Genomic DNA, 27,907 nt, shown 5'->3' with positions numbered 1-27,907 from the left:
TTAGTCCTCGCCTCTCCAGCTTGCACCCCTCCCAGGCACAGAGGCTTGGCCCTGAGAGGTTTGGCCACAGATTGCCCTGGAAGGGACGTGAGTGGTCAGACAGGTGACTGAGAGCTGGGACGCCTGAGGCCTGCCCTGACTGAGTCACTGCGCTGTTGTTGTCACCATCCTTGTTGAAGTCCCGGCTCAGCACCCCAGACCTCTGTGGAGGCAGCAGCAGCTCCTATTCTTCCAAGCTTTCCAGAGAAGCTAGTGGCCTGATGGTGAGGCGAGTGGGCTGGGCGGGGAGCAGAGGGCGGCTGGGGCCGTGGGGAGACCTGGGGCCTGGATCAGTGCCTCTCCTCCCCATGCCCCTGCCTCCTCTTCCTCCTCCTCCATGTCGGGGGCCTGGCGGAGGGAGGATTTCCATCTTCTCTCTGTCCCCTGCCCCTCGCACAAGAAGCTCCCCTTCCTCGGCTCCCCCTCTGGCCCTGGGACCCCCCTGCCCAGCGGTGCAGGCCCCAGGGGCCTCTCAGCCTCGCCACAGTGCCCTCCCCACCCCCACAACGCAGGCACAGCCCGCGATGACCCCCACCTCTGCTCCCCCCTCTTGGGACTGCCACTCCACCCCACCCCCAGCCTCAGTGACTCCCCCTGCCTCACACCGATGCCCCCAGGACCCTCCTGGGCTGCGGATAGGCCCTCTGATCCCTGAGCAGGATTATGAGCGGCTGGAAGACTGTGACCCTGAGGGGTCCCAAGACTCACCCCTCCATGGGGAGGATCAGCAGCCCCTGCTCCATGTGCCTGAAGGGCTCCGAGGTAAGTGTGGGTGTGGTGCTGTGAGGGGAGTGCATTGGGGAGGGCCTGGGGGCTCCTGAGGGTGTGAACTGGTTGCTCAGGTGAGAGCCAAGTCCCAACAGTCTCTCCTCTGTGCCCAGGCTCCTGGCACCACATCCAGAACCTGGACAGCTTCTTCACCAAGATATCCTTTGTGCTGGGCCCAGCAGCAGTGGCATTGGGCGGGGCGGGGGGCTCGGGGCTGGTGGCATTCTTGGCAGAGAGGCTCTGAGGGTGCAGTGGTTTGGGGGAGTGAGGGAGAGGGGTCCTCAAGAAAGGCCCATCCTGCCTCAGGCTTATTTCTTAACATGCTATCACATCTATAGCTACCACCAGAGGAATGGCTTTGCCTGCATCCTGCTGGAGGATGTCTTCCAATTGGGGTGAGATGCTTGTCCCAACCCCCAAACTCTGTCATCTTGCTTCCTCAGTAGTGCCTGCTGCTTCTAGTCCACCCAGCATGGCCACAGCCCCCCTCACTCCCAGCAGCCCAGGGGTTCAGCAGGGTGGGGAGGACCCCCCAGGGCTGGCCTGGAGGCTGACCACTGCACTCCCTGTCTCCCAGACAATTTGTCTTCATTGTCACCTTCACAACCTTCCTCCTTCGGTGCGTGGATTATAACATCCTCTTCGCCAACCAACCAAACAACCGGACGAGACCTGCGTTGCTCCACAACAAAGTAACCTTGGCGGATGCCATCTTATCCTCCTCCCAGTGTGCCCAGCGGTGAGTGACAGCTGGTTGGGGGAATGACTGGGGGAGATGAGCAGGCGAGAACCAGCCATCCTTTTGTCCCTTGGTCTGAGTCAGCGGTTCTCCAGGTTTTTGGTCTCGGGACACCTTTAATACACTTAAACTTGATCAGGAACACCCAAGAGCTTTTGTTTATGAGAATCATATCTATCTGTATTTACCTTATTAGAGATTAAAGCTGAGAATAACTTTAAAATCTAAGAATGCAGAAGCACACATTCCATCAGCTGCTGACATGATGTCACACACATAGCCTCTGGAAAAGTCCATTGTACCCTCATGAGAGAATGAGCGGGAAAATGGCAGAAAACCTGAGTGTTCCCTGAAAAAAATTTGGACCTTGCAGACTCTTGTAAGGGCCTCAGGGACTCCCAGGGCGTACACTTTGAGAACCACTGGTTTAGCTGGGTCCCCCTCTCTGTGACTTTTCCATTCTCTCCCCAAGTCTGGTCTCCCTTTCTATTGGGACCCCACTTTCTCGCTGCTATCTGTCCCGCCCCACACAGGATCCGCTCCAGCCCCCTGCTGGTCTTCCTGCTGATCCTGGCTGCAGCCTTCTGGCTGTTACAGCTGCTTCGCTCAGTCTGCAACCTCTTCAGCTACTGGGACATCCAGGTGTTTTACAGGGAGGCCCTGCACATCCCCCCGGTGAGCTGGGTGGGCGAGGCTGCGGACAGGGGCCCTGTCGGGGGGGCAGAGAATAGGGGAGGAGTGGGGGCTGTGCAGACAGGAGGACCCAGTGGAAGGCAGGCACCTGCCCAGGCCCTGAGTAATGTTAGGAGGTGGGGTACCACCACTTAGAAAACATGGTCTGGACCCTAGTGGAATTTTGTTGATTTAGTTAGGTTATAGAAGATGATTTATGGTCACATGCTTGTGGTCAAAACAGTAGGTACTTAGAGGAAAGGTGGCCATCAGGCTTTACAGCGCAGAAGGAATTTGGGTGGGGCTGGGAAGGATAGGAAATGGGAAGGCATTCCAAGCCCCAATGCAGGAAGTGGGGCAGCACTGAGATGGACCCCCTGGCCTGCAACTGAGTGGTCAGGCCCCATCGGGTGATCCCACCCCTGTGTCTGGCCTCACTTTCTATTACAGTGAGCCACTGTGATGGGCCCCTTCCCTGTCCCTGTTCATGCTTTGCCCTGTCTTTCCTTCACTGTCCTCATCTGGTCCATGCTCCTCCTTGCTCTGTTCCTAAGTTCTTTCTTTAAGGCCCAGCTCAAAGGCTACCTTCTGCAGCCAGCTTCCCTTGCTCCCCTCGGAAGTGCAGAACCTTCCACACAGCTCTCCTGCCCAGCCAAGGGGAGAGGTTTCAGAAAGCCCCCCAGGCAGAGCGCAGGGAGGATGGAGAGGGCCAGGGGAGCACAGGTCAGGGAGGGCAGGAGTTAGACCACTGCTCCTCCAGGAGGCTGCTGACCCTTCTCTTCCTCGTCCTCCCTTCTTTCTCCTCCTCCCCAATTCCTTCCAGGGGAAGGGGCGAGCCAGGGATGGACTGGAGAGGCCGGCCTGGAGGGACTTGACTAAGCTGGACTGGGGCAGCTGGGTGAAACTGGGCTAACGTGAGGTTTGCAGATGAGACCCAAGGGAGATCTGACAGGATCCCAACAGACACGGACACAGTATCTTAGGCAGGTTAATCTGGTGGTGGAGTGGGGTGGGGCTCGGGGGTCTCAAAGCATGCTGAGACGAGGAGGCTTCCGGCCCTGTGTTGGCCAGCACCCTAGGAATGGGAAGGAGAGTTTGCATTCCCTGCAGCCGTTCTGTGCTGTAGGTGAAGAACTCCCGCGCGGCTGGGGGAGGGTCCAGAATATCTGCTCTTAGGGAGCTGAAATCCGATACCTGAAGAAGTTAAATGATGAGGTGTCACCGGGAAGCACATGACTCACGGCCTCAGGAGAGGCAGGGGCAGGAGGAACACAATTCAGAAGAGGATGAAAGGAAGAAGTGTCCTAATTGTTTGTGACAAGGTCAGGGGAGGTCAGGGCTTTCATGCCTTGAAGGACAGTGGGAGACCAAGGTGGGGAGAGGGCAAATGAGGGATGTAGCTCTGCTCAAGGTGAGTTTGGGCATCACCATGCCGAGGAATCCAGCTTGCAGGCGCTCAACAGTGCCCTCTCCTCAGGAGGAGCTCAGCTCGGTGCCCTGGGCCGAGGTGCAGTCCCGCCTGCTGGCGCTGCAGAAGAGCGGGGGGCTGTGCGTGCAGCCGCGGCCGCTGACCGAGCTCGACGTCCACCACCGCATCCTGCGCTACACCAACTACAAGGTGGCGCTGGCCAACAAGGGCCTACTGCCGGCCCGCTGCGCGCTGCCCTGGGGAGGCAGTGCGGCCTTCCTCAGCCGCGGCCTGGCGCTCAACGTCGACCTGCTTCTCTTCCGCGGGCCCTTCTCGCTCTTCCGCGGGGGCTGGGAGCTGCCCGACGCCTACAAGCGCAGCGACCAGCGGGGCGCCCTGGCCGCGCGCTGGCGGCGCACGGTGCTGCTGCTGGCCGCCGTGAACCTGGCGCTGAGCCCGCTGGTGCTGGCCTGGCAGGTGCTGCACGCCTTCTACAGCCACGCGGAGCTGCTGCGGCGCGAGCCCGGGGCGCTGGGGGCGCGCCGCTGGTCCCGCCTGGCCCACCTGCAGCTGCGCCACTTCAACGAGCTGCCGCACGAGCTGCGCGCGCGCCTGGCCCGCGCCTACCGCCCAGCCGCCGCCTTCCTGCGCGCCGCCGCGCCCCCCGCGCCCCTGCTCGCGCTGCTGGCCCGCCAGCTCGTCTTCTTCGCCGGCGCGCTCTTCGCCGCGCTGCTCGTGCTCACCGTCTACGACGAGGACGTGCTGGCCGTGGAGCACGTGCTCACCGCCATGACCGCGCTCGGGGTCACGGCCACCGTGGCCAGGTGCTGGGGAGCTCGTCCGGAGGGGGGGGGCGCATTCCTCTGCCCCGGGGCCGAGCCTCCCGCGAATCCGCACCCTGCCCGCCGTCAGCGCCCCCCCAGCCCTGCCGCCCATCCGCAGTTCCTAACCGCAGGCCCCTTCTTCACCCCCATCCCGCCCTCCAGGTCTTTCATTCCGGAAGAGCAGGGCCGGAGTCGTTCCCCGCAGTTCCTGCTGCAGGCGGCTTTGGCGCACATGCACTACCTCCCAGAGGAGCCCGGTCCTGCGGGCAGGGCCAGCGCTTACCGGCAGATGGCGCGGCTGTTGCAGTACCGAGCGGTGAGGGTCCGGCCCGAAGGGGGGCTGCGGAGCCCGCGGGCGCCCGGGAGAGGGCTCGGGACAAACGGGCTCGGCTCGGACAAATGGGCTCGGCTCGGCGCTGGCCATCCCGGGAGCCGGGAGGTGACTGGCTTAGAGGTTTCCGGCCCCGGCGAGCGGCCCCGGGGGTCTCTTGGTCCTGATTGCGAGCGTGAGCCCCCTCAACAACCCCTTCTCAACCTCACCTTGCTTCCCCAGGTCTCCCTCCTGGAGGAGCTCCTGTCCCCTCTCCTCACTCCGCTGTTTTTGCTCTTCTGGTTCTCCCCTCGTTCCCTGGAGATCATTGACTTTTTTCATCACTTCACTGTGGATGTGGCTGGAGTTGGGGACATCTGTTCCTTCGCCCTTATGGATGTGAAGCGCCACGGCCACCCTCAGGTTAGAGCCCATCCCTGGCTGTGTGGGGTTGTGGTTGGGCAGGGCTTTTCTTGCCTCACTCGGAGCAGAGCTGGGTTCCACTCCAATCTTATCGTTGGCCACCAGTGACCTTGAGCTAGTCACTTCACTTCCTCACACCTTCGAGTCCTGATCTGTCAAATGAGGACGTTGACTGTAGCTAATGCACGGGCTGGGAGGATTACAGCAGATGATGTGTATAGAACCCTGACAGAGTTCTCAGCACATTGTAACTCCAGTAAGTGGGAGGAAAGACTGCCAGAGAGGCGGAGACGTGAGCTGGTGAGCAGGTGGGGCTGGAAGAAGGCGCCCAGGCCAGCCCTGGGGTCCAGTGTGCATAGGCTGGCAAAACATTAAGCCCACGCCCTCTGCTAGTGCAGGCTCTAGACCCAGGTCCTGCTTTACTGCTGTATTATTGGGTGATCTTGAGCAAGTCCCCATCGTGGCCTCTGTTCTTTGACCTGGAAAACGGGCCAGTGTTTCCTGTCCCGCTTACCCCACGAAGCTCCCACTGAAAGCTATAAAAGCAGTGTCCACAGCATCTGAATGACTGACTGTTCTTGTTCTCAGTGGCTCTCGGCAGGACAGACAGAGGCCTCACTGGCTCAGCGTGCGGAGGATGGAAAGACTGAGCTCTCCTTGATGAGGTTCTCCCTGGTGCATCCACAATGGCGCCCCCCAGGGCACAGCTCCAAATTCCTGGGACACCTTCGGGGCAGGGTACAACAAGATGCAGCAGCCTGGGGCGCCACCTCTGTTCGCAGCCCCCCCACGCCTGGGGTGCTCAGTGATTCTTCCTCACCTCTGGTGAGTTGCAGCCTGGCCTGGCCTTCTGCCGTCACCATCCCCAGTCCCTCCATTCCATCTCACTTTTTGTATTAACCTGCTCCCTGGTCTAGCTTGCTCCAGGCCTTTCCTAGGCTTCCCCCCTCCCCTTCTGTCCTCTCTTCTGATGCCCTCTTCTCTTGCTCCCAGCCGGAGGCCTTCCTGGCCAACCTCTTGGTGCAGCCCCTCCTGCCCCCACGGGACCTGAGCCCCACGGCCCCCTGCCCAGCTGCAGCCACAGCCAGCCTCCTGGCCTCCATTTCCCGCCTTGCCCAGGACCCGAGGTGAGGGTGGGGCACGGAGAGGCAGGGCAGTAGCTGGTGAGGGGGTTGCTGGTCCTCAGGAGGAGTACGTAGGGGCCCTGGGAAGGGGAGATCAAGTCTGGCCCTCGCTGTGCGGTGCAGGGGGGAGGGGCATGTCTTTGGTGTACTGTGTTCTCTGTTTCAGCTGTGTGTCCCCAGGAGGCACTGGGGGCCAGAAGCTGGCCCAGCTTCCAGAGCTTGCTTCTGCTGAGATGAGTCTTCATGCCATCTACCTGCACCAGGTGAGCAGGGGGATACCAGAAAGAGAAATGTGGGGAGAAAGCAGCTGAATGAAATGGAGATGGAGTGGGGGGCATAGAGTGTAAGGAAATACTCGGTAGGAGCTCAAAGAGGAGGTCTGAGAAGCCTCTGCACCTAGTCCAGGGTCTGGATTTCCCACTGTGGGGCACGAGAGAGCCCATCATTCCTCTTCCTTCCATTTAGCTCCATCAACAGCAGCAGCAGGAACTGTGGGGCGAGGCTTCAGCTTCTTCCCTGTCCAGGCCCTGGTCCAGCCCCTCCCAGACACTCTCGCCCGATGAGGAGAAGCCATCCTGGTCAAGTGATGGTAAGGTGGTCAGGGTATGCAGGGGACAGACCCTGGGTGGACAGCGGGCATCACCACACTGGCCAGCTGATGGCTTTTCTCACCAGGCTCCAGTCCTGCCTCCAGCCCCAGACAGCAGTGGAGAACCCAGAGGACCCAGAATCTGCTCCCTGGAAGGTTTCAGGAGACCACAGACACCCAGAAGGAGCCTAGTCAGGCCCCTGGCACTGACTGAGAGGGCTCCCCAGGGTCAGTGTTGTCTAATGGAGCGGGAGGGTAGGGGTGCGGGGGAGTTGGGGAATGAATAGAAAATTGGGTGGAGCCACACTTGGAGGGATGGGGGCAGTGGTGGGAATTCAGGGTGATATGGATGGTCATCTTTGGAACCTAAACCCCTGGAATGCTTGCCAAGAGCCTTCTCTTCCCCCAGGTTCCCTGGCTTCTCCAGCTATAGGAGATCAGACAAGGTGGAGTGGAAGGACGTGACACCGAGCCCTCTTTAGAGACCCACCCCCGCAGACTGTAGGCCTAAGGACGCTTTAGTTGGGCAGGAGTTGGGGGAGGTTAGTGATGAGCTCACCCAGAGAGCAGAGAAAGGGTAGGAGAGGAGATGCCAAAAGATCTGGAAACAAGTCTCGGAGATGATCCCCACCTGGAGGGCTAAGGGGACACCACCCCAACTAGCTGTCTCAGCAATTGCCTGGGAAGCAATCCCCAGGGATCCTCAGGGTGGAGGACAGGGCCAAGGCGGAGGCCTAGCTTAATGTTAGGGAAACAGTTAGGGACGGGACCTGAACCCCAGTGGGCCCTTCGAGCTGGCCTGGCCTTCAGGGTCCCACGGGACTTGTGGAGGGAGGGCCATGGGGACTTGTGAGTGGGAAGACTACGGAGGGCTGATGTTTTTGGAGTTCAGCACTGGTGTGATGTCGGAGAAAGTGGGTGTGGCTCCTCATCCTGTCTGAAACCAGCAGTAAAGGTTGCGCATGGCTGTGTTGCACATCTTTGTGACCTTAGTCGCTGGCATTCCCACTCCTGGTAGCTGAGGGCTGTACCTGTTTCTCAATCAGGAGCAAGGAAGCTACACAGAACTGTCTGTGATTGGCTGGAAACCACATTTCTAGAGCGCTGGGTCAGAGTGGAGTATGTAGGATAGGACCGCCTTTTAAAGAATCACTACGACCTTCAACTGCACAAATTAAAAGACAAAGCTTGTCATTCTGTAATTTTAATCAATGGGGCTGGGTTAGGCATCTTAGTAGCTCTCATAACACCTGGTCCAGTCTCTTATGGTGAATCTTCAATAATAAATATTTGATTTAGAGATTAGGTTTCAAGATAAGATACTCCTGGGGGAGGTAAAGGGAATCTAAAATTCACCTAAGGAACACAAAAAGGGTGACAGTAGGCCCTGGGAGGGGGCCTCCAGACCTGGGGCAAGTAAACAGACCTAGAGAGGGACATTCCGCTCATTCCCCGGAATAAGGCGATTTAGGGCAGACTCTGGACAAAGATGGGAAGCACCTCGGGAGGGGAGAGGTGGCTGGTCTGGTGGACTGACGGCCCCTCTCCTGGAACTGGGATGGAAAACAAGAGGACTCTCAGGGGCTGGGGGTGTCTGGGCCAGGCGGGTCGAACGCCCAGGGCACTGCGCCCCGCAGATGTCGCTCCTGCAAGGAAAAGCTCTGGGTGCGTATGCGGCTTGTCACCTCCTGAGTGCGCAGTGTGAGCCCGAAAATGTCCTCGTGATAGCGTTGCTGATCCTGCGGGGAAAGAAGGCCAGAACGGGGGTGGGATCCAAGTAGGAGTGGGCCCCGCCCCGGGCATGACCCCGCCCCGGCGTGGCACCGCCCTCCGCACCCGCAGCACGCCGATGACGTCGCCGGCCTCGTCCAGCTCCATGTCGCCCTCCGTCGCTAGGATTCGCTGCACCGTCTGCAGGACGCTGGTTGCCATGGTGACGTCGCCGCACACAAACATGTGGCCCCGCTCGAGGCACAGCACGCGGTGCACCTCAGCAGCCAGCTCGGTCCGCAGGATGTCCTGCACGTAGGTCTGAGGGGAGCCGGGGTTAGGGGCGCGCCCGGGGGGAGGGGTTCTTGGGGGGAGGGTCCGGCCCTGGGGGCGAACAGTTTCTGCGCGGCCCCGGCGGCGCCTATGTGCGTGGCGTTGGGCTCTAGAGAGGTGGAGCCAAGCAAGGGGCGGGGCTAGGGTGCAGGTGCGGGAGACCAAAAGGCACGCGGGAGGGGCCGAGTGGGGGCGGGTGCCTGAGTGACGCCGGGGGGGGCGGTGCTGAGGGGCGGGGTGGAGGGTGCGCACTCGAGGGGGCGGGGCCGGGCCTGGGTCTGCGCGCCCCTCTCCGCCCTTCCCCGGTGCCCAGCCTCAGGTTACCCCCGCGCCCTCAGGGTGTCGCACCTTAGGGCTGTCGGGCTCCCGGGAGAAGGCGGTGAGGACGCGCCCAAAAACTCCGCGCTGCTGGGCATCCCGCACCTCGTCGCGGTAAAGGTGGTCGAGCTGGGAGCATCGGCAGCCGAACACCAAAGTCATGGGGGCGGGCTGCAGCCCTGCAAGCAGCACTGGGGCTTGGGAGAGCCCTCTCCCCGGGGCGCAGCCCTAGCGACATCTCCTACTGGCTAACCTCGCCCAGGCGGACGGCCCAGCCGCCTTTCGAATAGAGACAACCACTCTCGGCTGTCTAGCCTCCAGGAGAGCGCAGGATGCTCTCACAGAGACCTTGCCTGACCCTGATTTACAGAGAAGACGCTCACAGAAAAGCAGATTACGATAGGTGGTGGCTCATTGGGTGGAATGACCAGTGGTGGCACTGCATGAGAACGTGGGGCTTCTGACTTAGAATTCCAAGCCCTTGGCACCATCTAACACGGAAGTTCCGGGATTCCATCTAGCCCTGTCCCTGCTCCAACCCCATATTCTTGCACATCCTCAGCTTCCACATTGTCTGCCTTCCTATCAGTCACAGCCCCCTTCTTTTGATTTACCAGCTGCCTTGCACACCCCGTGTCCAGCCTGAACATCCTGTAGCTTCTTTGAGTCTTGGACACACTTAGGTGAGCTCTGGCACAGTCCCAAGTACACTTTGGGCATTTCTGCCTTCTGAGTCCTAGTCCCATCCTCTCCAGACTTCCAGTTCCCCTCTCCCCTTGTCCTTAACCCAGTCCCACACCTACTTTGTGTCTGGCCCCAGGAAGCTGGAACAACAGGGCACTGTCCTCCCCTTGGTCTAATAAGCTTCTTTTCACCTCTGTGGCCCATTCCTTGCCCTCTTTCCTACCTGGCTTCTGTCTTCCAGCCCCCGTCCCTTTCCCCCTAGATTGTGTGACTCCCTCCTGTCTTCCGGTCATTCCCTTGGTCCCCAGTCTCACCTTTGCTGTCAATGTCGTGCAGCCGCTCCTGCCAAAATCCCCGGAAGGGGGCAATACCTGTGCCAGGGCCCACTAGGATGCAGGGCAAGCTGGGATCAGGCGGTAGTCGGAAAGAGGGAGCCCTAGTGGAGGAACACTCTGTCAGGGCCCTGTGCTTTCCCAGCTCCCACATTCTTACCAACTTCGACTCCAGTGGACAACTCAACTTCCACCGGTAAATGGGTTGTCGAGTGCTTACGACATAGTCTAGCTCAGAGTGGGCATGGTGTGTTATGAAAATAATTCTACTTGCAGGCAGAAACTCCCTGGACCTGTGTTTCTGGAGGTTGGGTCAAAGGGAATATGATTTAATTTGAATTGAAGAATGTTCTGATAGCTCAGTTAGGAGATTTACAACATATGGGAAGGGAAGGACAGCCTTTGGTTCATAACGAATTCACTGAGTGTTTATTTTAAATCCTAGCCTTAATATTGGTATTTGGTTTGTATTTAGTAGATTGGTACAGTTTGTGATTTGGCCTCCTGGATGTTTTTGGGTTACTGGACCTAACTGGTGCCCATTCCGGGAACTCTTTTAAGTCTCTCTGCGCCCCCCCCCCCCCCCCCGCCCCCTGAGGCTTTGGGTCCTGGCTGCTGGATGGGGCAAGGCTTCTGAACCCAGCACCAGGGAAGGGTATCCTGCAATCTTTTACTTTCTTTGAGTCCTCAGTGATACTGTGGTAACCTAACTAGTTCTCCCTGGACTAAGTGGGGACTTGGCCTTGAACAGGGCACCAGTTCCCAAGTGCCATGCCTCCCAATATCAGACTGACCCCAAGAATGTAGCGAGGGACATAGTTTACCTAAAAGCAGCAGGGCCTGCAGATTGAATCCCAGCCCTGTCTCTGGGAAGGGAAGCTTTGGGACAGGACCCTAAGTCCAAATTAGCGAAACACCCAAAGCTTAGTCAAAGTTCTGAAGTAGCTTAACCAGATACCCCATTCTCGAGATGTGTTAAGTGGGTCCTCCCTGCTCCCCATCACACCCCTCACCAAAACTCCCACCCTCACCCTGTGCAGCCACCTGCTGATTCCTCCATCTGTCCCTGACCATCCATGTGGCACTTTGTCCATCCCTGCTTGGACAGACGCTCTCTTCTTGATGTCCCTTCCACCCCCGTCCCCTGAAGTACTCACTTACCCCCTGATGAAGCAGGGTACGGGATCTCCGGCCTTCAGTTGGCTCAGCCATGTGGAGCAGACTCCATAATGAAGGGGGCCCAGTCCATCTGGGGGTTGGGGAGGAGAGGGTGCCCATGAGGGGCCCATCCCAGGGTCACTGTGTGGCCCTGCCCCTGACCCTTCAGCACCTCACCCTGCGTCCTGTATGCCAGCACGGCTACTGTGAGGTGGATCTCTCCTGGGTGGGCGCTGGGTGCTGAGCTGACCGAGTAGTACCGGGGCTGGAGCAGGGGCAGCTGGGTGAGGATCAGGGGGGCGGGCAGTGCCACCGATGGGAACTGCTCCAGCACCTCCAGCAGCGTGGGGCAGCGGAACCACTTCCACTCCTCGTAGCGCCGTGGGTCCTGGTGGGAGCAGGGTGCAATGGGCTCAGAACCTCCCAACCCTGCCTGCTGACCTCCCTTCTTGACTCCTCCTGAGCCGAGCCAACTGGGGTTTCTCCCTTTTCAGTTCAGGCCAACAAACATTTCTTGAGCATCGAGAATTCAGAGCTGAATTAGTGACTCCAGAGCTGGGTCTTAAACCCCAGGGTGTGCTAGCCAGGTGGACCCCCCTTTCCCGCCTGGCTCTTCCTGCTTCTCGAGCCCCTGCTGCCCACTGGGGCTGCCCGCACCTGGCTGAGGCTCTCGAGCTCCTGCTGTTCGCTGGACTCTTCGGCCAGGGTGCTGAGCAGTCGAAGGAGTTGAGGGCTGGGCGGGGAAGTGATGTCCAGGAAGAAGGTGAGAGCCTGGCGCAGCGTGCATGGGGGCAGCCGGGGGTCCCGAACCCAGCTGGGGGGTGGTCCACCTGTGGGTGATGTACAGGGGAGGTCTGAGGAAGGGGCCACCTGGAACTGCAGAGTCTGAGGTGGTCATTGCTTTGGGGGTATCCCAGGACCGACCACGCCTTGTGTTTTATCGGAGACCTTGCCCTTGAACAGTGGTGATGGGCCTGTCTGGGCAGCCCCTTTGTGTGTGTGTTTGGCGGTCTCTGCTTGGTTTGGGTTGGTCTGGGTTCTTATTTTAATGCCAGGCACCGGCGTGGCAGGAGATAGACTGAGGCCAGCTACAGAGTGGGCTAGGCTGTCAGGAGGAGACTTTGGGGGGAGCCCAGAGGGGTGCAGCCTTTTGGGGGGAAGGGGCAGGTACTGAGAAAGGAGCCACACTCTGTGGACCATCCAGCCACAAGGTCAGTCCGACAAGAGGGAGCACAGCCGGCTCTGAGCACAGGCGTTACGGCTGTGAGGGGAGGTGGCAGTCCTCTACCAGGTCCCTCAACTCACGGGGACCCTGAGGCCAGGGGGATGAGCAGGCTGTCACTCGTGCCCCAGATCGCTCGGCCTTACCAGGGCTGCCCTTCTCCAGCTGCTCCACGGCCACCGGCTCTCCTGGTGGAGGCGGGTCCTCCACGCGGCTCAGCAGTGCCTCCACGAGGCCGGGCCGGTTGGGTGGGCAGATGCCTATGTGGTCCCCTGGCTGGTACTGCAGCGCCTCCTGGCCTCCAGTGTCCAGACGCACCAGGATCGTGGCCCGGCTGTGGGTCAGGAGTTGGGGCAGTTAGAAGGGAGCGAGGAGGGCATGGGCGGGAGCATGCTGGGACAGAGGGAAGGAGAGGCCAGGACAGGTGTGTGTGTGTGGGGGAGGTGGTCCTCCTCACGTGGACTTGCTGCTTTGCAGGTTTTCCACTGAAAGGACCGTAGCCTGGAACATCTTCCTCCTGTGCACGTGGATCAGGCCTGGGGGGAGACTGAGACTGAGCTGGGAACCCAGCCGGGTCGCTGACAGTTAGTCCTGGGACCCTGGGAGCCCAGAGGGCCAGCGGGGTCAGGGGGAGGCCAGAGACTCACCTGGCAGTAGCTGGAGGCCCTCGGCCTGGGCACTCAGCCGGTACCTCTGGCGCTTCCAGCTCCGTTTGGGGCTGAATATGTCCCGGGCGGCGGCCTTGGCATCCTGTCCCACACAGAAAGTCTCACAGGAGGCCTGAGGGGCGAGATGGTGAGGGCTGAGGGCCTCGGGCCACCAGGGCGAGCGGAGCAGGGAGGAGCTCAGGGAGGCTGAGGTGGGAGGCTGAGCTGGGTTGTGGGGTCCCCAGAGGCCACCTTCCTTCTGTTCCTGGGACTGGGGGGGCCCTCTCGCCTGCGGCCTCGGCAGCCCCAGTAGCTGAGGCTGACAGTGCCTGTTCTTCGACCCATTTCATGGCTTGGCCACTGCACTGACTCTCCCTTTGCACGTATTTACTCGTGTCACACCCACTGGTTCCATAATCTGGTGAGTGGTACTCTCAGGGAGCGCGGCGCTCAGCACACGGTAGCACTCAGTGAACGCAGCTGTGCGCTCGGAGTGCATTCAGATTCTGACTCGTCTGCTTATATTCCACATGTCTCGCTGAGCCCTCTTTCCACCTCATTAGGTTCCGGGGAGGATGAAATGAGATGCTTTATGTAAAAACCCTACAGTGCTCCCGGAGGGGGACACCAAATTTGGGTGGCTGTGGGAGGGGTCTCTGGCCGCTCTGTCCTTCTTGCGTTGCTCATAAGGGCTAGAGGGGCCCCTGGGGCAGGACCCCTGGGAGGGTACATATCCTATTTGTCTCTGTTCAGGTAGGAGTCCTGCAGACTGCTGGTCCCGGCCCAGGCTTGAAATCCAGGGCTCACCCATGATTGGTTGCTCCTTCTCCTCCCAATGCGTATCACCAGTCCTGTTAATCTTTCTTTTGTGTGTGTAAGGTCTTATATCTCTTCCTTCCTTCCTTGGCCCCCTCCCTTCCTTCCTAGCCCCACTGCTACCACCCTAGTTCATTCAGCGTTTTCCTGCTTTCTAGTTGGATGTTCCTCTCGTTGACCCTGCGTCTCTAAAGCAGTATCCCTAAAACTTCACCTTGTGCTCCTTTTCCTGTTCTACTCTTAGCTTCCAGTCGCTTCCTTTCGTCCGGATTCTTGTTTTCCTTCCTGTTCTCCTCCTCCCAGCCTGAGCCTATCTATTTCTTCAGCTTGACTTTCTCCTTCCCAGCAAACCCTCCACCTGTGCCAGGTGCCCCCACAGCCCTCCTCCTTGCATGTACCCCTTGGCTCCATCAGGCCAGACCTGATAAACTCAAGCCTGGGAACCCTGGGTGGGGCGAGCACTGCCCTGAAAGAGTGTTAGGACGGGGAGAAGGAGCCTGTTCACCTCCAGGCATAATCCCCAGACCAGGCAGAGCTGCCTCTGGGGGAAGCCCCGGCTGAGAAAGTCACAGCCCTGGGATGCACCCCTCCTTGCACTTCCCTGAGCCAGGACACCATCTGTCCAGGCACCTCCCCAAGCCTGTCTGGCCTCTGACTTTCTGTAGGTTCTCCTGGCCTCAGTTTCAGCCCTCGCCTCTGTCCAGCCTTCTCTTGGGCCTTCCCCTCTCCCTCCACCCTGCCTGCCATGCATGCTCACCCTCTAGGCTCCCACTCAGGGGCCCCGTCTGTGCCTGGCTGAAGCTCTACCTGCGGGGGCCCTTTCTGCTCTCCTCTGCCTGGGCCAGCCACCTCCCGTGTTGTTAGGGCTGCGTCATCCACTGCTGCGGACTGAGCCAGAAGGGCTGGCTGTACAGTGGTGAAATGAGGACGGATTTTGGAAGGAACAGGATGGGACCAGAGAACCAAACAGAATCAGGACAGCAGCAAGGCCTCCAGCCTCAATATTGCATGTCTCAAAGGGGAGGGGTGCAGGTGGGAGGGAGCCAGAATTGGGGTGGGAGGCGAAGCCTGGGTCACACGTTTGAACAGGCCCAGGGGCTCACCTGGAAGGCGGCCTGGGCCCAGCCACGGAAGGCCTCCTCCTGGCCACACAACTCATCTCCCTGGCCCAGCTGCAGTAGCCGCTCCCCGCCCAGCTCTTCTAGCCGTGTGTCCACCGCACGAGCGAAGGCGCAGAAGTGGGGGTATGCCCGGGAGCCCAGGCCGAACACACAGAACCTGGGGTTCAGGGAGCCGTCACTGGAGCCCACACCTGTCCCTGCCCCCTGTATGCCCCGGCAGCCTGCCCTCCCTCCCATGCCTCCCCTCACTGCAGCTCCCACACCTGAGGGTACCCAGGGCCCCTGCGCTATCTGTATTACTGGACTCCTTTCTCTTCCGTCTCCAGGAGGACACCAGCGGGTCTGAGCAGGAGACGCTGTTGAAGCGGATTTTGTAACTCCTGGCAAGAGAAGACAGAGACAGGGCTGTCACAGAGAACTGGGAGCATGGCACAGGCCCAGACACAGCCTGGGGACAGCTCCGGGGTCTCTACATCTGGGATGGGAAAGACCCTGCCCTTGGGCTTGGCTTTGTCGCCCTGGGGATCTCTGTGCCTTCAGGCCCCATTGTGCCTCCCTTCCCTTCTCTGAAGGGGACCTCAGGACTGACCAGCCCTCAGAGTTCCGGGGGCTGTGAATGGCCAGGTCACAAGGAAGTAGGGCATCCTGAGCTGTGATGGGGGTCCAGGCCTCCTCACATCTGCCCTCTAGCTTGTTGGAGGCACAGAGGGAGACCATTTCAGCCCTCCTTTCCTCACTGTCTCCACATGCCTCACTGCCCTCCCTCCCACCTCCCCCTAAGCTCCGAGCCCCACTCACTTGTGCTGTTCTGGCCGAGGGGAACTGTTGTAGGGGCCGGACATCTCCATCAGGGCTGCCGCAAAACTCTGGGGAGGGGAAGTGTCGGTATCATGGTTAGTTTTGTTTTATTTCAAACCACACAGAAGTTTAAAACTGCGGTCGACTGATCCTTATTTATAAATTCTGATTTTAATTTGTTTTGAAAATTTTATTTATTTATTTATTTATTTTTAAGATTTTATTTATTTATTTGACAGAGAGAGACACAGCGAGAGAGGGGACACAAGCAGGGGGAGTGGGAGAGGGAGAACCAGGCCCCCCACTGAGCAGGAAGCCCGATTCGGGGCTCGATCCCAGGACCCCGGAACCATGACCCGGGCCGAAGGCAGATGCTTAACGACTGAACCACCCAGCCACCCCTGTTTTGAAAATTTTAAAACTGGTATTGGCTTTTTGAAAACATTACAGAACCATAAAGTAACAAAAGAGAAAAATCTGCCCTTACCTTTCCTCCAGTCCTCGCCCCCAAGGCATGTGCTCTATGGACAGGTGTTTAACCTCCTAGATCTGTTCAGTTGTACTTCCATATGTATCTACCTTTATAGTTTTTCCAAAAAGTAAAAATGGGGCTACACCATACTTAGCTGCTTTTTCCTCAGCAACCTATCATGGACCTCCTTCCAGGTCAACACACCAAGACTGACCTTCTTTTGAATGGCTGCATAGTGTCCCCACATTCTCATGGACCACATGCAGGAGACTTTCGTCTGACTCAGAATATCTGGGTGGCCTGTGACCAATGCTCAAACACTTGTATATACACACGTCCACCTCCTCTTTTGTGTATTTTGGTAGGGTAGTCCTTGCAAGGGGAGTTGCTGAATCAGGATTTGAAGGCAGGATGAGGTGGGTGGTCAGATCTGCCCGCAGCAAGAGAGCGCTCTTTGCTCACTCGTACCAACACTGGATGGGGCCAGTCCTTAATGTTTCAGCCAACTTGATAGGTGGAAAACAGCCCTGAGTCTCCCTGCATTGCCTCCATTGCTAGTCGGTGGCACTGACATCTTCTAGAAGGCTGAGCTATGTCATGTGCTGCCACGAAAATCGCTAAGAGCTACGCGGAACACCTTCACACAGCAAAACCCAAAATGTGGCAAGCCTGGAACACCCCAGTGTTAGCTCTAGGTGCGTCTGGGTGGCGGGCCTTTACATTCACCATAATTAGTGTGTACTACTTTAATTTTATTTTTTGAACTTTTTGTTGAAGTGTAATACATTCAGAAAAGCACACATATAAACGTATAGCTTTCTAGATTTTCACAAACTGAACATGCCTGTGTCAGCACCATCTCAGGAAATGTTGCCAGAACCCTAGAATTCAGCTTCGGACCCCTCCCAGTTACCACCTCCCACCCCAGCGGGGGGCAACCATTCTCCCGATTAAAACCAAGGATTCCTTGGGCGCCTGGGTGGCTCAATTGGTTAAGCGACTGCCTTCGGCTCAGGTCATGATCCTGGAGTCCTGGGATCGAGTCCCGCTTCGGGCTCCCTGCTCAGCAGGGAGTCTGCTTCTCCCTCTGACCCTCCCCACTCTCATGTGCTCTCTCTCATTCTCTCTGTCTCAAATAAATAAATAAAATCTTAAAAAAAAAACAAAAACCAAGGATTCCTTTTGCCTCTTTCTGGAGTTAATATAAAGTGAACCCTACAGTCCGATTCTGTTGTGTTTGGCTTCTTCCCCTCTCCTTTATATTTTCAGATTCACCTATGTTGTGTGGTTGTGATCCGTTCATCCTCATTGCTGCATAGAATTTGAATAGACCACAGTTTATTTATCCAGTCTACTGTGGACAGTCATTGGAATTGTTTCCAGTGTGGGGCTATTACGAACAATGCTGCTATAAACATTCTTGTTAGTGGCTTTGATGAATATTTTCTGTGAGCCATATTCCTAGGTTTGCTCCATTTAAAAAAAAAATGGAGTGAAATTTACATACGCTGAAATGTACAGAATTTAGAGGTGCAGTTCAATCCATGTGGCTGTTTGGCAGTTTTTTTGTTTTTTTGTTTTTTGTTTAAACATACATCTACCCGATGACCCAGCAATTCCACTCCTAGATATTTATTCAAGAGAAATGAAAACATAAGCCCACAAAAGCCTTGCCCAAGAATGTTCATAACAGCTTTATTCATAATAGCCAAACCCTGGAAACGACCCAAGCGCCCGTCAGCAGGAGAACAGAGAAACAGTGTGTTCACAGAGTGAACGCTGCTTGCTGCTAGGCAGTAGAAAGGAGCGAGGCACTGAATCGCTCACAGTGGGATGAGCCTCAGACACAGGCCGAGTCCTTACCGTGTGCTCCCCTTTCTGTGACATCCTAGAGCAGGCAAAACTAACCTGGCTGACCGGAAGGGATGGACTGGGGAGGGGCTGGCTGGGGGCACTGACAAGGGGACTGCCTAGGTGATGGAAATGTTCTGTGTCTTCACAGGGTAGTGTAAATACCACTTTTATACTAAAAAAGAAAGTGATTCTGTTATTCTTTACAAGGCAGATCAGAATGACGGCTGAAATGGGCAGCATGGTCGGCAGGGGGGCGGTGGGAACTTGCCTCAGAATTCTGCTTTGGGCTGCTTGAGGAGGTACCCAGCGCTCAGGAGGCATTTATCACCTAGAAGCTGCCGCAGCCAAGGGCATGAGGAATGACTGTAGCAGGGGCTGCCAGGAGAGAGAAGCTGGGAAGATAGTGGCTGATAATAAAGTGTTCAGTGGAGGTGCTCTAGTTTGTTTCTTTAAAGATTTGTGCAGAAAGTGAAGTTGCCTAATCTCTGTTGACATCTGAGCAGTGCTCTTTTCTTTTGTTAAGGAAAGAAGAAAAGAGAAAGCTGAAATTGAGTAGTAAGTGGAGTATCGCTGTTTTTCTAACTAGTCAGTGCTTGAGAGCAGTCTGACCTCGTCGGCCAGCCAAGTGCCTTCCACATATTAAACACTTGCATGGATAATGGAAATGACCTGGGGACACACTGTGAGGGCTGGGGCTGGAGTATGGCTTGTGCAGGCTCTCGGGTCCCAGTGAAATGTCCACACTTGCACTCTGGGGGACTCTCAAGGCATCTCCACTATCCATCATGGAGGTGGGGTTCCTGCCCAACCACCCCATTTTCCTGCCCCACCTCCCCTCATTTCCAGTGGCCCCTTTCCTGCTAGACCTCACCTCTCCATTCTCCGGGGGATCACCATTCCCAAATGTGCTGGTCACCACCAACACCAGCGTCTCATGCTCAAGGGACACCACATCGTACTCATCCATGCACAGGACCTGTGGACGAGGAGAAGACTGATGTCCCAGGGACTTGGCCCCTGCTTTCCTGGCACTTCTACCCTGACCCTCCCTGGCAGGGTACAGTTCAGACCCTGACTCGGGCCTGGACTCAATCCCTGAATCCATCTGGATCCCAGGCTTCCTCCTGGGCTCTGACTTGTGACCCTCTTCTGTCCTCCAGGGCACATCTGAAGTTATGGATGGGCCCCCTCCCCCTTCCCAGATCCCCACTCCACTGGGCTTAGCCCTACCCTGGGGTCGAAAGCCTTCCGGAAGAGTCTCCCCAGCTGCTGGGCGTAGCTCTGGGCCCGGCCGGTCTCGGAGCCATACAGGATGGTCGCCTTCACTCGCTTTGCCATCACGGTGCCCATGAGTGAGGCAGAGATCTTCACCGCACTGCAGGGGAGGGCAGGGTGAGGGCGGTCCCAGGCACACTGAGCCAGGGCCTCCCCAGGTGCATGGTCCAAGCAAGGTCTTGGGGCGCTGAGTGGTGGGTGTGGGGAGGTGGTGGGCCTCCCCATTGCTAGAGCTGGTCCCCTGGTGTGGGGGAAGGGCAGCACTCCTAGGGCACCTACTTGGCCACTTCCTTAAAGGTCTTCTTCCTGGTGATGCCGGCACCCTTGGATGCACTCCCCTTCCACGGGTCTGGCTGCAGGGGAGTGATGGGGGAGTGGAGGAGGAGATAAGTAAAACAAGCATTTGGAGGCCCCTGGGGGCTGCTTCGTTAGAGCTGGCCACAGTGGGCAAGAGCCAGCGGGGTGGGCACCTGATAGCGGAAGGCCGGGGACAGGACATAGTTGACCATCTCCTGATGGAAGACAGGGGTGAGGCTGCCAGAGATGGGGGGCACGATCCAGGCCCAGTCGGCAGGGCAGCCCCCCCTAGCCTTCTGCTCATTCTCCAGGTGCTTCATGAAGGAGGCGGTGGCAGCATGGTGGTCCACGATGGTCACTTTGGCCAGCTGGGGTTGGGGAGGCAGGGGCTTAGACTCAGCCTACAGACTCACACTTCTGTGACTCCAGTCACCGCTGTGCCCTGGGTCACCCCACATCTAACACATGCTGTGTTTTCCCACCATGCTGTCACCCCTAGCTGCAGCCTGTGTGGCGCGCCCAAAACTCAACAGTAGCAGCTCCAGTCTCCCACGTCTGTCTGTCCTGCCCCTGAACCAAAACATCCTGAACTCTGGCCAAGTTCTCAGCAGGTGCTAGTTTCCTCGACCAACAATGCTCAGCAGGCCTTCAGTCCTGGAGTTGGTGTTTCCAGGATCCAGGGGGTCCCACACATCACAATACCCCCTCTGCCCTGGGGGCCTGCATTACTGAGCATGTCCCAATCAGCAGGACTCCAGGCACACTCTACCCCCATACTGTGCGCCTGGAACAGTAGGTGCTGTGTCCCTAGAAGCGCAGGCCCAGTGTGCCCCATGGACCCTGGTACTCCTCCCAGCTGTGTCCAAGGCCTGCCCCCGTCTCTAGGTGCCGCCCTCTTTTCCAGCCCCAGCCCCTCCCCTCCTGGCCGGTGTGGGTCTGTACCTGGTAACTGTGCAGCACGGCCAAGTTGATTTCCACCGCTGCCTTGTCTTTCCACAGCGATGAGGTTGTCCTGGTATCCAAGTCCATGCAGACCGCCACATCCTGGGAGCGGGGGTGCAAGGCATTGGTAGGGACAAGTATGGGGGGAGTGGACGGAGAACATCTTTGTCTGGAACTCATGACTAGAACGAATGAGGGTAGGTAGGTGTCCATCGAGAGGCCAGACTGCTTAGTTTGGGGCCGGTTCAGGTTCTTCCCTGCAAAGGCACCCCTGAGCAGAGAGGGACCCTGGGCCAGTTACTTCTCTGCCCCGGATCTTAACTTCTCGTCTCTAAAATGACATTGTTTGCAAGATCTGCCTTGAGAATCTGAGGAAAGCTATAGAACTATAGATCCCAGAAAAATAACTGCATATTTGTACCCACGCATGTACACTCCTTTGCCCCAAATTCGCCATCCCGGAGCCTTCCAAAATTCTAATGTAGGAGGCAGCCTGGGCCTCACTCAGGTTCTCCCAGTTGCTGACAGGGTGGGGACCTATTTGCGAGTCACAGGCTCTGGCCCAAAGGGGATGCATCCCCTTCCCTACCCACGGGTCCTCACCTCCAGGACGTTATATCTGTGAGGGTCACACAGGTTCCGCGTGCCAATCTCAGTGCTCATGTACCAGCCGCTGAAAGGGGCCGCAGGGAACTCCAGTCCCCCGATTTCCAGCAGCATGTTGCTCACTGCCGGGAGGGCATACCAGCGCAGGCCCAGGGCTGCAAACCACTCCAGCCTGGGGGTGTCCGGGTGGGGGATCAGGCTGCCTGTGGAGCCTGGCCTGCCTGGCCACCCCAGGGCATCCCCTCCTCCACCTGACTCCAGTCCCTCTCATGCTCACGTGGGGTGTTCCAGGGGCACCTCGAGGACCAGCTCAGGGGGCAGAGCAAAGAGTTCTGGGGGCTCATCTGGGGCCTGGAGCAGTAGGGGCAGCACGTCAAAGCGGCCGTTTCCTGGGGTCCAGCCGTGCTGGATGCAGAGCTGTGGGGAGCAGGGTCAGAGGTAGGTCTGAGAGGCCCAGCCTCCTGCACTCCTTGGGGACCCCCTTCATTGGCATCTCCCTCCTTCATCTCAGAGTCCCCCCTCCCTGCTCCACTGGCCACTCTTTGGCTGGACCCCCACGCCCCCTCCCAGAGCCCTCATCGGCTGGCCTCCCCCTGCTCTGCCTCTCTGTGCCCACCTCAGTGATCTCCACGTTGGCTGGGTCCCCCCGCACCGAGCTGTCCTGCTGCCTGTAGCCCGCATAGCGCACCAGTTGGCTGTTCCAGATTCGGAAGTCTCCGCGGCCTGGGGCGCGCTGGGGGAACACTGTGATGGCCGAGCTGACATGAGAACGACAGGTGTCAGAGCCCCGCCTTCACTGCCACCGCGGGTAGGAGTGGCATCTGGCGCAGTGTAGAGGGCACTCACCGGAGGTTGCCCCGGTTCGTGGCATACTTGATGTGGTTGCAGATGTAGGTGAACATCTCTTGGGCAGAGCTGCAATCCCGGGCATCGAACACCTGAGCCAGCCGAGGCAGGGGGATGGGGGGCGGGGGGGAAGGGCTCTTGAGTCTCAGCTCTAGGAGAAGGTGAGGAGGCAGGGGAGGGAGTAGCCACCTCCTCTGCAGCCTCCAAAGGCTGCCGGGGTCACTTGTCATGGTTCTTTCCCTTCCGGGGAGCCTCCCTGACCATCTGCACCCACACTGACCCCGCCTTCCTCCCCTGCACACCACACACCCAACGTAGCCTGGTCTGCTCCTTATCTCCTTGCTGGGACATCTCCCCACCGCTGCAGAAGCTGACTCAGTACCTGATACAGAGGAGGGACCCAGTCACTGCTAAACTGATAATTGGGGAAGGGCACCAAGTGACAGGGAGGCCACCTAGGGGTGGGGGTGGTGAGTTCCCCATTACCCATGGTGCTCAAGCAAAGGCAGGTGACCCCAGCCAGTCAGCAGACTCTCCTTGAGCACACTGATGATGGGAAGGTGGTTGGCCGCACTAGGTGGCTGTCCGGGGAATCTGCCCATCCTGACATTCTGATACTAGGAGAAGCACCTTGACTGGCTGAGTGGGGCCACCAGCAGGGAGCTGGGAGGTCCCTTGCCTGCTTGTGTTAGTGACAGAAGCAGGGGTGGCAGTGGCTGGTCTGGGGCCAAGGAAGGGATGTAGCAGTGAGTGGGATCCAATATGGAAGCTCTGATGGGTTCAGAGTTGAGCTGGAGCTTTGAAAACTTCAAGGGGATGCGAGTATCAGACAGGATCGTTCTTTTATTGGAGACTCCTTTGGGGATTTACTGAGCATGTGGCTTCATTCCAAATTCTTTGGTGGCCAGCTACAGCTAAGGAGGCCCAGGTCATGGATTAAGTTCCCCTGTGGGTCAGCTTGCTTCTCTTAGGCCATTCCAGTGGTGGGAGTGTGAAGGAGGGTGTGAGGCCAAGGTGCTGGAGGATTGGGCTGGACAAGTGGGGCCACCAGGGAAGAAGCAGCAAGGGGCCTTTTCCAGAAGAATGCTTCTGTTGCTCAGACAACCCCCACCCTCCCTACCCGATCACTGCCCAGCTGTCCTCACTGACTCAGTATGTTTGGGTGTTTCTCTCTGCAGCCAGCCAAGGCATTGATATGGGGCTTAACAACCAGGTGTTAGCTATTGGGCTGAGGGCTCCCCAGGGGTACCAATCTCTGAGGGAACGGGCAAGGATCTCCCCGCTGCTTGGGACCCCATAGGGGGTCCTCAGGAGCTGCCCTCACTGCTCCTTTCCTTTTCTCTCCCCCAGTCCCGATCCTGGGTGCTTGCTGGCCAGCCACACCTGCAGCTTCCCCCACTGGATCCGGCCTACACAGCGGGGAGCATTTCGCCAGGCCTGCTTGGCCCCGAACACCAGCTCGCTCTCCCGAAGCTGGTAGGTGCCCGTGGCTGCTACCTCTGCTTCCACTTCCTGAAGCCTCTGCTCATGGGCCTGGGAGCCGCTCCTGGTGTGGAAAGGGGAGCAAAAGAAAGTCACATTGAGGGGAGAGGCTCCCCAGGCTTTGTGTGGGTGTTGGGGGGAGGTTGGTGGGTGCTGGTGTCAGGGTGGGGGATGGGAGTGGGTCCTGGGGAAGGTGATCATCCTTTCGAGGGCTTGGTAGGACCAGGGCCCCACGTCAAAGGACAAGGGTGGGCTGTGGGTCTCAAGGCATGGTCTCACCTCTTGATGGAGCTATAGTACTGGGTGATGAAGTCCCTGGCCTGGCTCAGCAGCTGCTCAGGGGGCGGAGGGTCCTGAGAGGGCCGGCTCTGCAGTTTCCGTGGAAATACCAGGGAGCCCAGGCAGCGTCTGGGGGTGCAGGGCCCATCCTGGGTTGGGGTGGAGGGCAGAGGCAGAGAGAGCAGGGAGCATGGAGGTCAGGACCAGGTCAGGGTGCAGAGGCAGCGTGGGGAGCCAGAGGGAGGGTGGGTCTGGGCAGGTGTGGGTTGAGGGCTGGGGCTGGGACTGGAAATCGGGGTGAGGTTGGGCTGGGTTGTGGCAGGACTTGGGGCAAGGGCTGGAGGCTAGGAGTCACCAGAGGCCCCTGTGTGTCCCTTAGCTCCTCTGGCTCTTCCCAGTGTCTCTTTGAGTTCAGGAGGGGACTGGCCGTAGCCATACTGACCCTGACGTGGGATGGAGAGGGCTCCTGGCCTTACCTGCTGTGACTGGGCACTCAGGGTGTCGTAGGTGATGCTCCCCACCTCCCAGTTCTTCACACGAGGGAACTTGGGCCCGTCCGGTGGCCGGGTGAGCGGGGGGCTGCTGGGACCCAGGGGAGGGGTCATGGGGGAGGAATGTATTTCCTTCTGGATGTGCCCCTAGAGACCCCTCCGGCAACATTAATAACCCCAGTGACTATTGCTCGCCTGCCTCACGCTTCCTTACGTTTCCTCTGTCAGCCCTCACAGCCACCTTAGGAGGTAGACGGTATTAGCATCCTCATTTACAGATGAGGGACCTGAGGCTCAGAAAAGTTAGGAATCTTGCCAGAGGCCCAATGGGCAGGATCAGGTCCCTTCAAAACCCAGGCCCGCCTGTCTCTTGTGTCTCCAGAGCCTGGGCTGCCCAGGGCAGCAGCGGCAGACAAGCGCCTGAGCCCCTGACCCAAGGCTGGGTCCTCATCCCTGTTCAGGGCCCACCTCGCCTCCTCTGGATGCGGGGTGTCCCGCCCCCTGGAGTTGTGGTGAACCCTACTTTGAGGGGGACGGAGCCCGTGGCTGAGCTGAGGGAAGCCCCCGCAGGGATTCCTCAGCCCAGATTTCCCTCCCCACTCATACCCCTCCTGACAGTAACCATCGTGTGAAGGGAAGCCTCAGAGGCCTTATCACTTCCTCCCAGAGGCTGAGGCCTGCGTCGGGGAGGAAGGGAGGGACTCGGACCTCGGGTGCGCCGGTGCGGAGCCTTCCCTGCAGAGCTACCTCCAGCCCCTGGCCACCCTGCCTGGCCTGGCACCCCACCTGGCCTCCAGCTGCCCTTTCTCTCTTCTGGGGGCTGAGGATGCCAGGTTAGTTTCGGGGTTGACGGCCACTAGGAGGTGGGGCCAGGAGTCGAGGAAAAAGGCCTGTTTGCTCTGTCTTTTCAGCCTCCCACCCCAAGGGCCTGAGTCTCCTGGGCCAACTCTCTCCCCTTTCTGTGAGCGGGTCTTCTCACTCTCCCGTAACTATCCTCCGCAGCCTCTTTTTTCTGTTAAGTAATCATCAGTGTCTGTTGAAGGCTTGCCATGAGCTAGAAACTTATAACAGTTCCATGGAGTAATCACTGCTCTGTCCTTATTCTATATACATGAAGGCTCAGAGAGGTTAAGTGACTTGCTCAAAGTCAAACAGCTCTTGGCAGCAGAGCAGCACTCAAACCTGGTCAACTGGCACCCTTACCCCCTGCTTTCACCTGTTGCCTGCTGGTCCTGATCCTGGTTTCTTATCTGAGCCTCCCTGATTGTCCTGTTCTTTCTGTACTGAGCCCTTTTGTGTGGGGGCCCCGGACCTCCTGGCTGAGCTACAGGCTCCAGCCCTTGCCAGCCCGGGGCTCCTGGGCCTGACGCCCTCCCTCTTGCCCCCTGCCTCTAGCCGCCCGGGCCCTTACCTGAGGTCTGGTGCTGGTGGGGGCGCGGGTGCTGGTGCCCTGCTGGGCTCTGAGGAGGTCGGGGAGGCAGGGCCCTGCTTGCCGCACAGCCCCAGGCCCAGGCCCAGCCCCAGGCCACATGGGGGCCTGGGCTCCTGGCCCACACTCTTCAAGTTGCCCATGTTCAGCCTTGCCTCAGCTCTGGCCCTCCAAGCAGAGCCCAGACCTTTTCCTTAGGAAGGGGAGGGGGCAGTGGGAGGGGGCTCTCTGGTGCTGGCCCTTGCCCCGCCCCTGCCCCACACACAATGGGACAGGAACAAGGCAGGCTGGGAGGCTCTAAAGGCTCGGCTCCATGCCCGCCCAGAGGGTGGGGGCCGGACGCCTGGGTTCCGCTCGGAGGACTAGGACTGATAAGTGGGAAGCCAGGTGTTCTTGGAGCCCTGGGGCTGGAGCGCAGGAGCAGGGGTGTGTGTGGGGGGGTGTAGGTGGGGGTAGGGGGCAGGGGTGGAGTTGGCAGGGTGGACAATCAGAGGGTCAGAGAGGTCCTTGCGTGTTGTCTGGCCGGAGCAGAGGACTTCCACCTTGCCCTGGCTGGCCTTGCTCTGAGGGGTTGGGGGGGGAGGTGAGCACTGTGTCAACATCAGGGGATGGTTCCCATACTCTGAGTGACCACAGGGACCTCTAGGGTCACTGCAGGTGCTCTCCTTCCCTGCCCTGTCTACAGCTAAGCACTCCTGGACCCCCACCTTGGAATGCTTTGGAGATCTTGTGGATACAGTTCAGCAAGGATGCAGTGACCCTTTGTCCTTGAGTCTGGCATTAGGGTATCCCTTCCCCTCCCAGCCCCAATTTCCTGGAACCCCCGCCCCCCATGACTCAAGTGGGGGACACAAAAGAGCAGGAAGCTGCCATCCAGGGCCTCCACCCCCACCCTGTCATCCAGTGACGCATGCTTCCCTGGGGGTGGTAGGTCAGCAGATAGACCCAGCAGTCAGTGCTGAGCAGGGACTGCCCACTGGGAAGATCTTGGAGTCCTAGCAAGAGCATGGGGCTAGGGAAACTACAATTCCCAGAGTGCAGATGGTGCACACCAGCTCTCTTCACGTACCTTGGGCAGTCGTGCAAACTGGGGTTTGTAGTTCTAAGCCATTGGGGGGCTGGAGAAAGGTGAGCAGGGGCATCTGGGTCTGCAGGAGTCTGAGCCTCGTGGATTTGAGACCACAGAGACTAAGAGAAACTGTGGGCAAGAAACGGAAGTTGAGAGACTGGGATAGGCAGAGACTGGGAGAGGCAGACAGGCAGACAAACAAACACGTAGATTTGTGTTGGCTGGACTCCTTTGAAAAGCAGTGGAGGATAAGATTGGGGTGGGCCTGGGTGGGAGCCGGGCAGGCGGATCAGCCGGAAGGAACAGGCTGTGCTGCGAGCTCTGGGGTCATACCAAGAAGTTAGGGTCGGCCAGTTTGGAGGGAGGAGGGCGAGGGGACCTTGTAACCATGGAGAAGCCTGAGCTCCTGGACACCTGGAGAGCTTTGCTGCCCCTCTTTCACAAAGGGGCAGGTGGGAGTCAGAAGCACAATGCCTATGCTCAGTCCAGACCTCTCCCTACGCCCCGGAGCCTGAGGCTCCGCCCCACTCACCCCCCTTTCCCAGCAAGGCAGGAGGCGGATCCAGGCCCCTACCTCTCAGACATCTTCACCAGACCCCATTTCTGGTTCCCATTCAGCCACTACCTAAAATGCACATGACCGGGAAGGACTCTACCTACACTCCAGGTAATGGAGCAGTGGCTGGCCTCCTCAGGGACAAGGTGACAATAAGCATCAGATGCTGAGTTCTCCTGAGCAGTTGCCTGCACCATTTACCAAAGCCACTCCCTGTGGTCTCCTGACCTTGGGACCTCCCCTCCCCTCTGTGCTTCCCACTGCTGCTAGAATC

At 58.5% G+C, this 27,907-nt stretch overlaps 2 protein-coding genes across 3 annotated transcripts; one reads left to right on the top strand and one right to left on the bottom strand.

The window, feature by feature from the left end:
* The first annotated feature begins 145 nt into the window (after positions 1–145).
* On the top strand, positions 146–7,425 carry ATG9B (autophagy related 9B). Its single transcript, XM_035029784.1, has 14 exons — positions 146–801; positions 921–964; positions 1,138–1,202; positions 1,385–1,546; positions 2,080–2,221; positions 3,696–4,450; positions 4,613–4,766; positions 5,004–5,183; positions 5,772–6,008; positions 6,177–6,310; positions 6,474–6,570; positions 6,773–6,896; positions 6,983–7,124; positions 7,306–7,425. Exons 1-13 carry the CDS (start codon positions 261–263, stop codon positions 7,108–7,110), a joined length of 2,763 nt encoding a protein of 920 aa, XP_034885675.1. The 5' UTR covers positions 146–260; the 3' UTR covers positions 7,111–7,124; positions 7,306–7,425.
* Positions 7,426–8,084: 659 nt separating this feature from the next.
* NOS3 (nitric oxide synthase 3) lies at positions 8,085–27,403 on the bottom strand. Of its 2 annotated transcripts, none has more exons than XM_035029804.1 (26): positions 25,991–27,403; positions 24,565–24,670; positions 24,089–24,237; positions 23,711–23,873; positions 22,328–22,419; positions 22,098–22,239; positions 21,759–21,898; positions 21,479–21,653; positions 20,876–20,977; positions 20,107–20,301; positions 19,916–19,989; positions 19,592–19,736; positions 19,233–19,337; positions 16,036–16,103; positions 15,501–15,617; positions 15,220–15,394; positions 13,301–13,433; positions 13,111–13,189; positions 12,800–12,987; positions 12,089–12,261; positions 11,609–11,819; positions 11,435–11,522; positions 10,256–10,377; positions 9,288–9,436; positions 8,733–8,927; positions 8,085–8,635 (listed from the first exon to the last, which is right to left on the bottom strand). In XM_035029804.1, the coding sequence occupies exons 1-26, from the start codon at positions 26,149–26,151 to the stop codon at positions 8,474–8,476; spliced, it is 3,609 nt and encodes a 1,202-aa protein (XP_034885695.1). In that variant the 5' UTR covers positions 26,152–27,403; the 3' UTR covers positions 8,085–8,473. The 2 variants fall into 2 exon arrangements, with proteins under 2 accessions (XP_034885695.1, XP_034885696.1); XM_035029805.1 differs by having other exon boundaries at positions 24,565–24,667; positions 25,991–26,224.
* Positions 27,404–27,907: the final 504 nt, after the last annotated feature.

Source organism: Mirounga leonina, unplaced genomic scaffold (assembly GCF_011800145.1).
Source record: "Mirounga leonina isolate KUSES-001 unplaced genomic scaffold, KU_Mleo_1.0 Mir_321, whole genome shotgun sequence".
Lineage (NCBI taxonomy): Eukaryota > Metazoa > Chordata > Mammalia > Carnivora > Phocidae > Mirounga > Mirounga leonina.
This window is presented reverse-complemented; position numbering and strand designations above follow the sequence as displayed.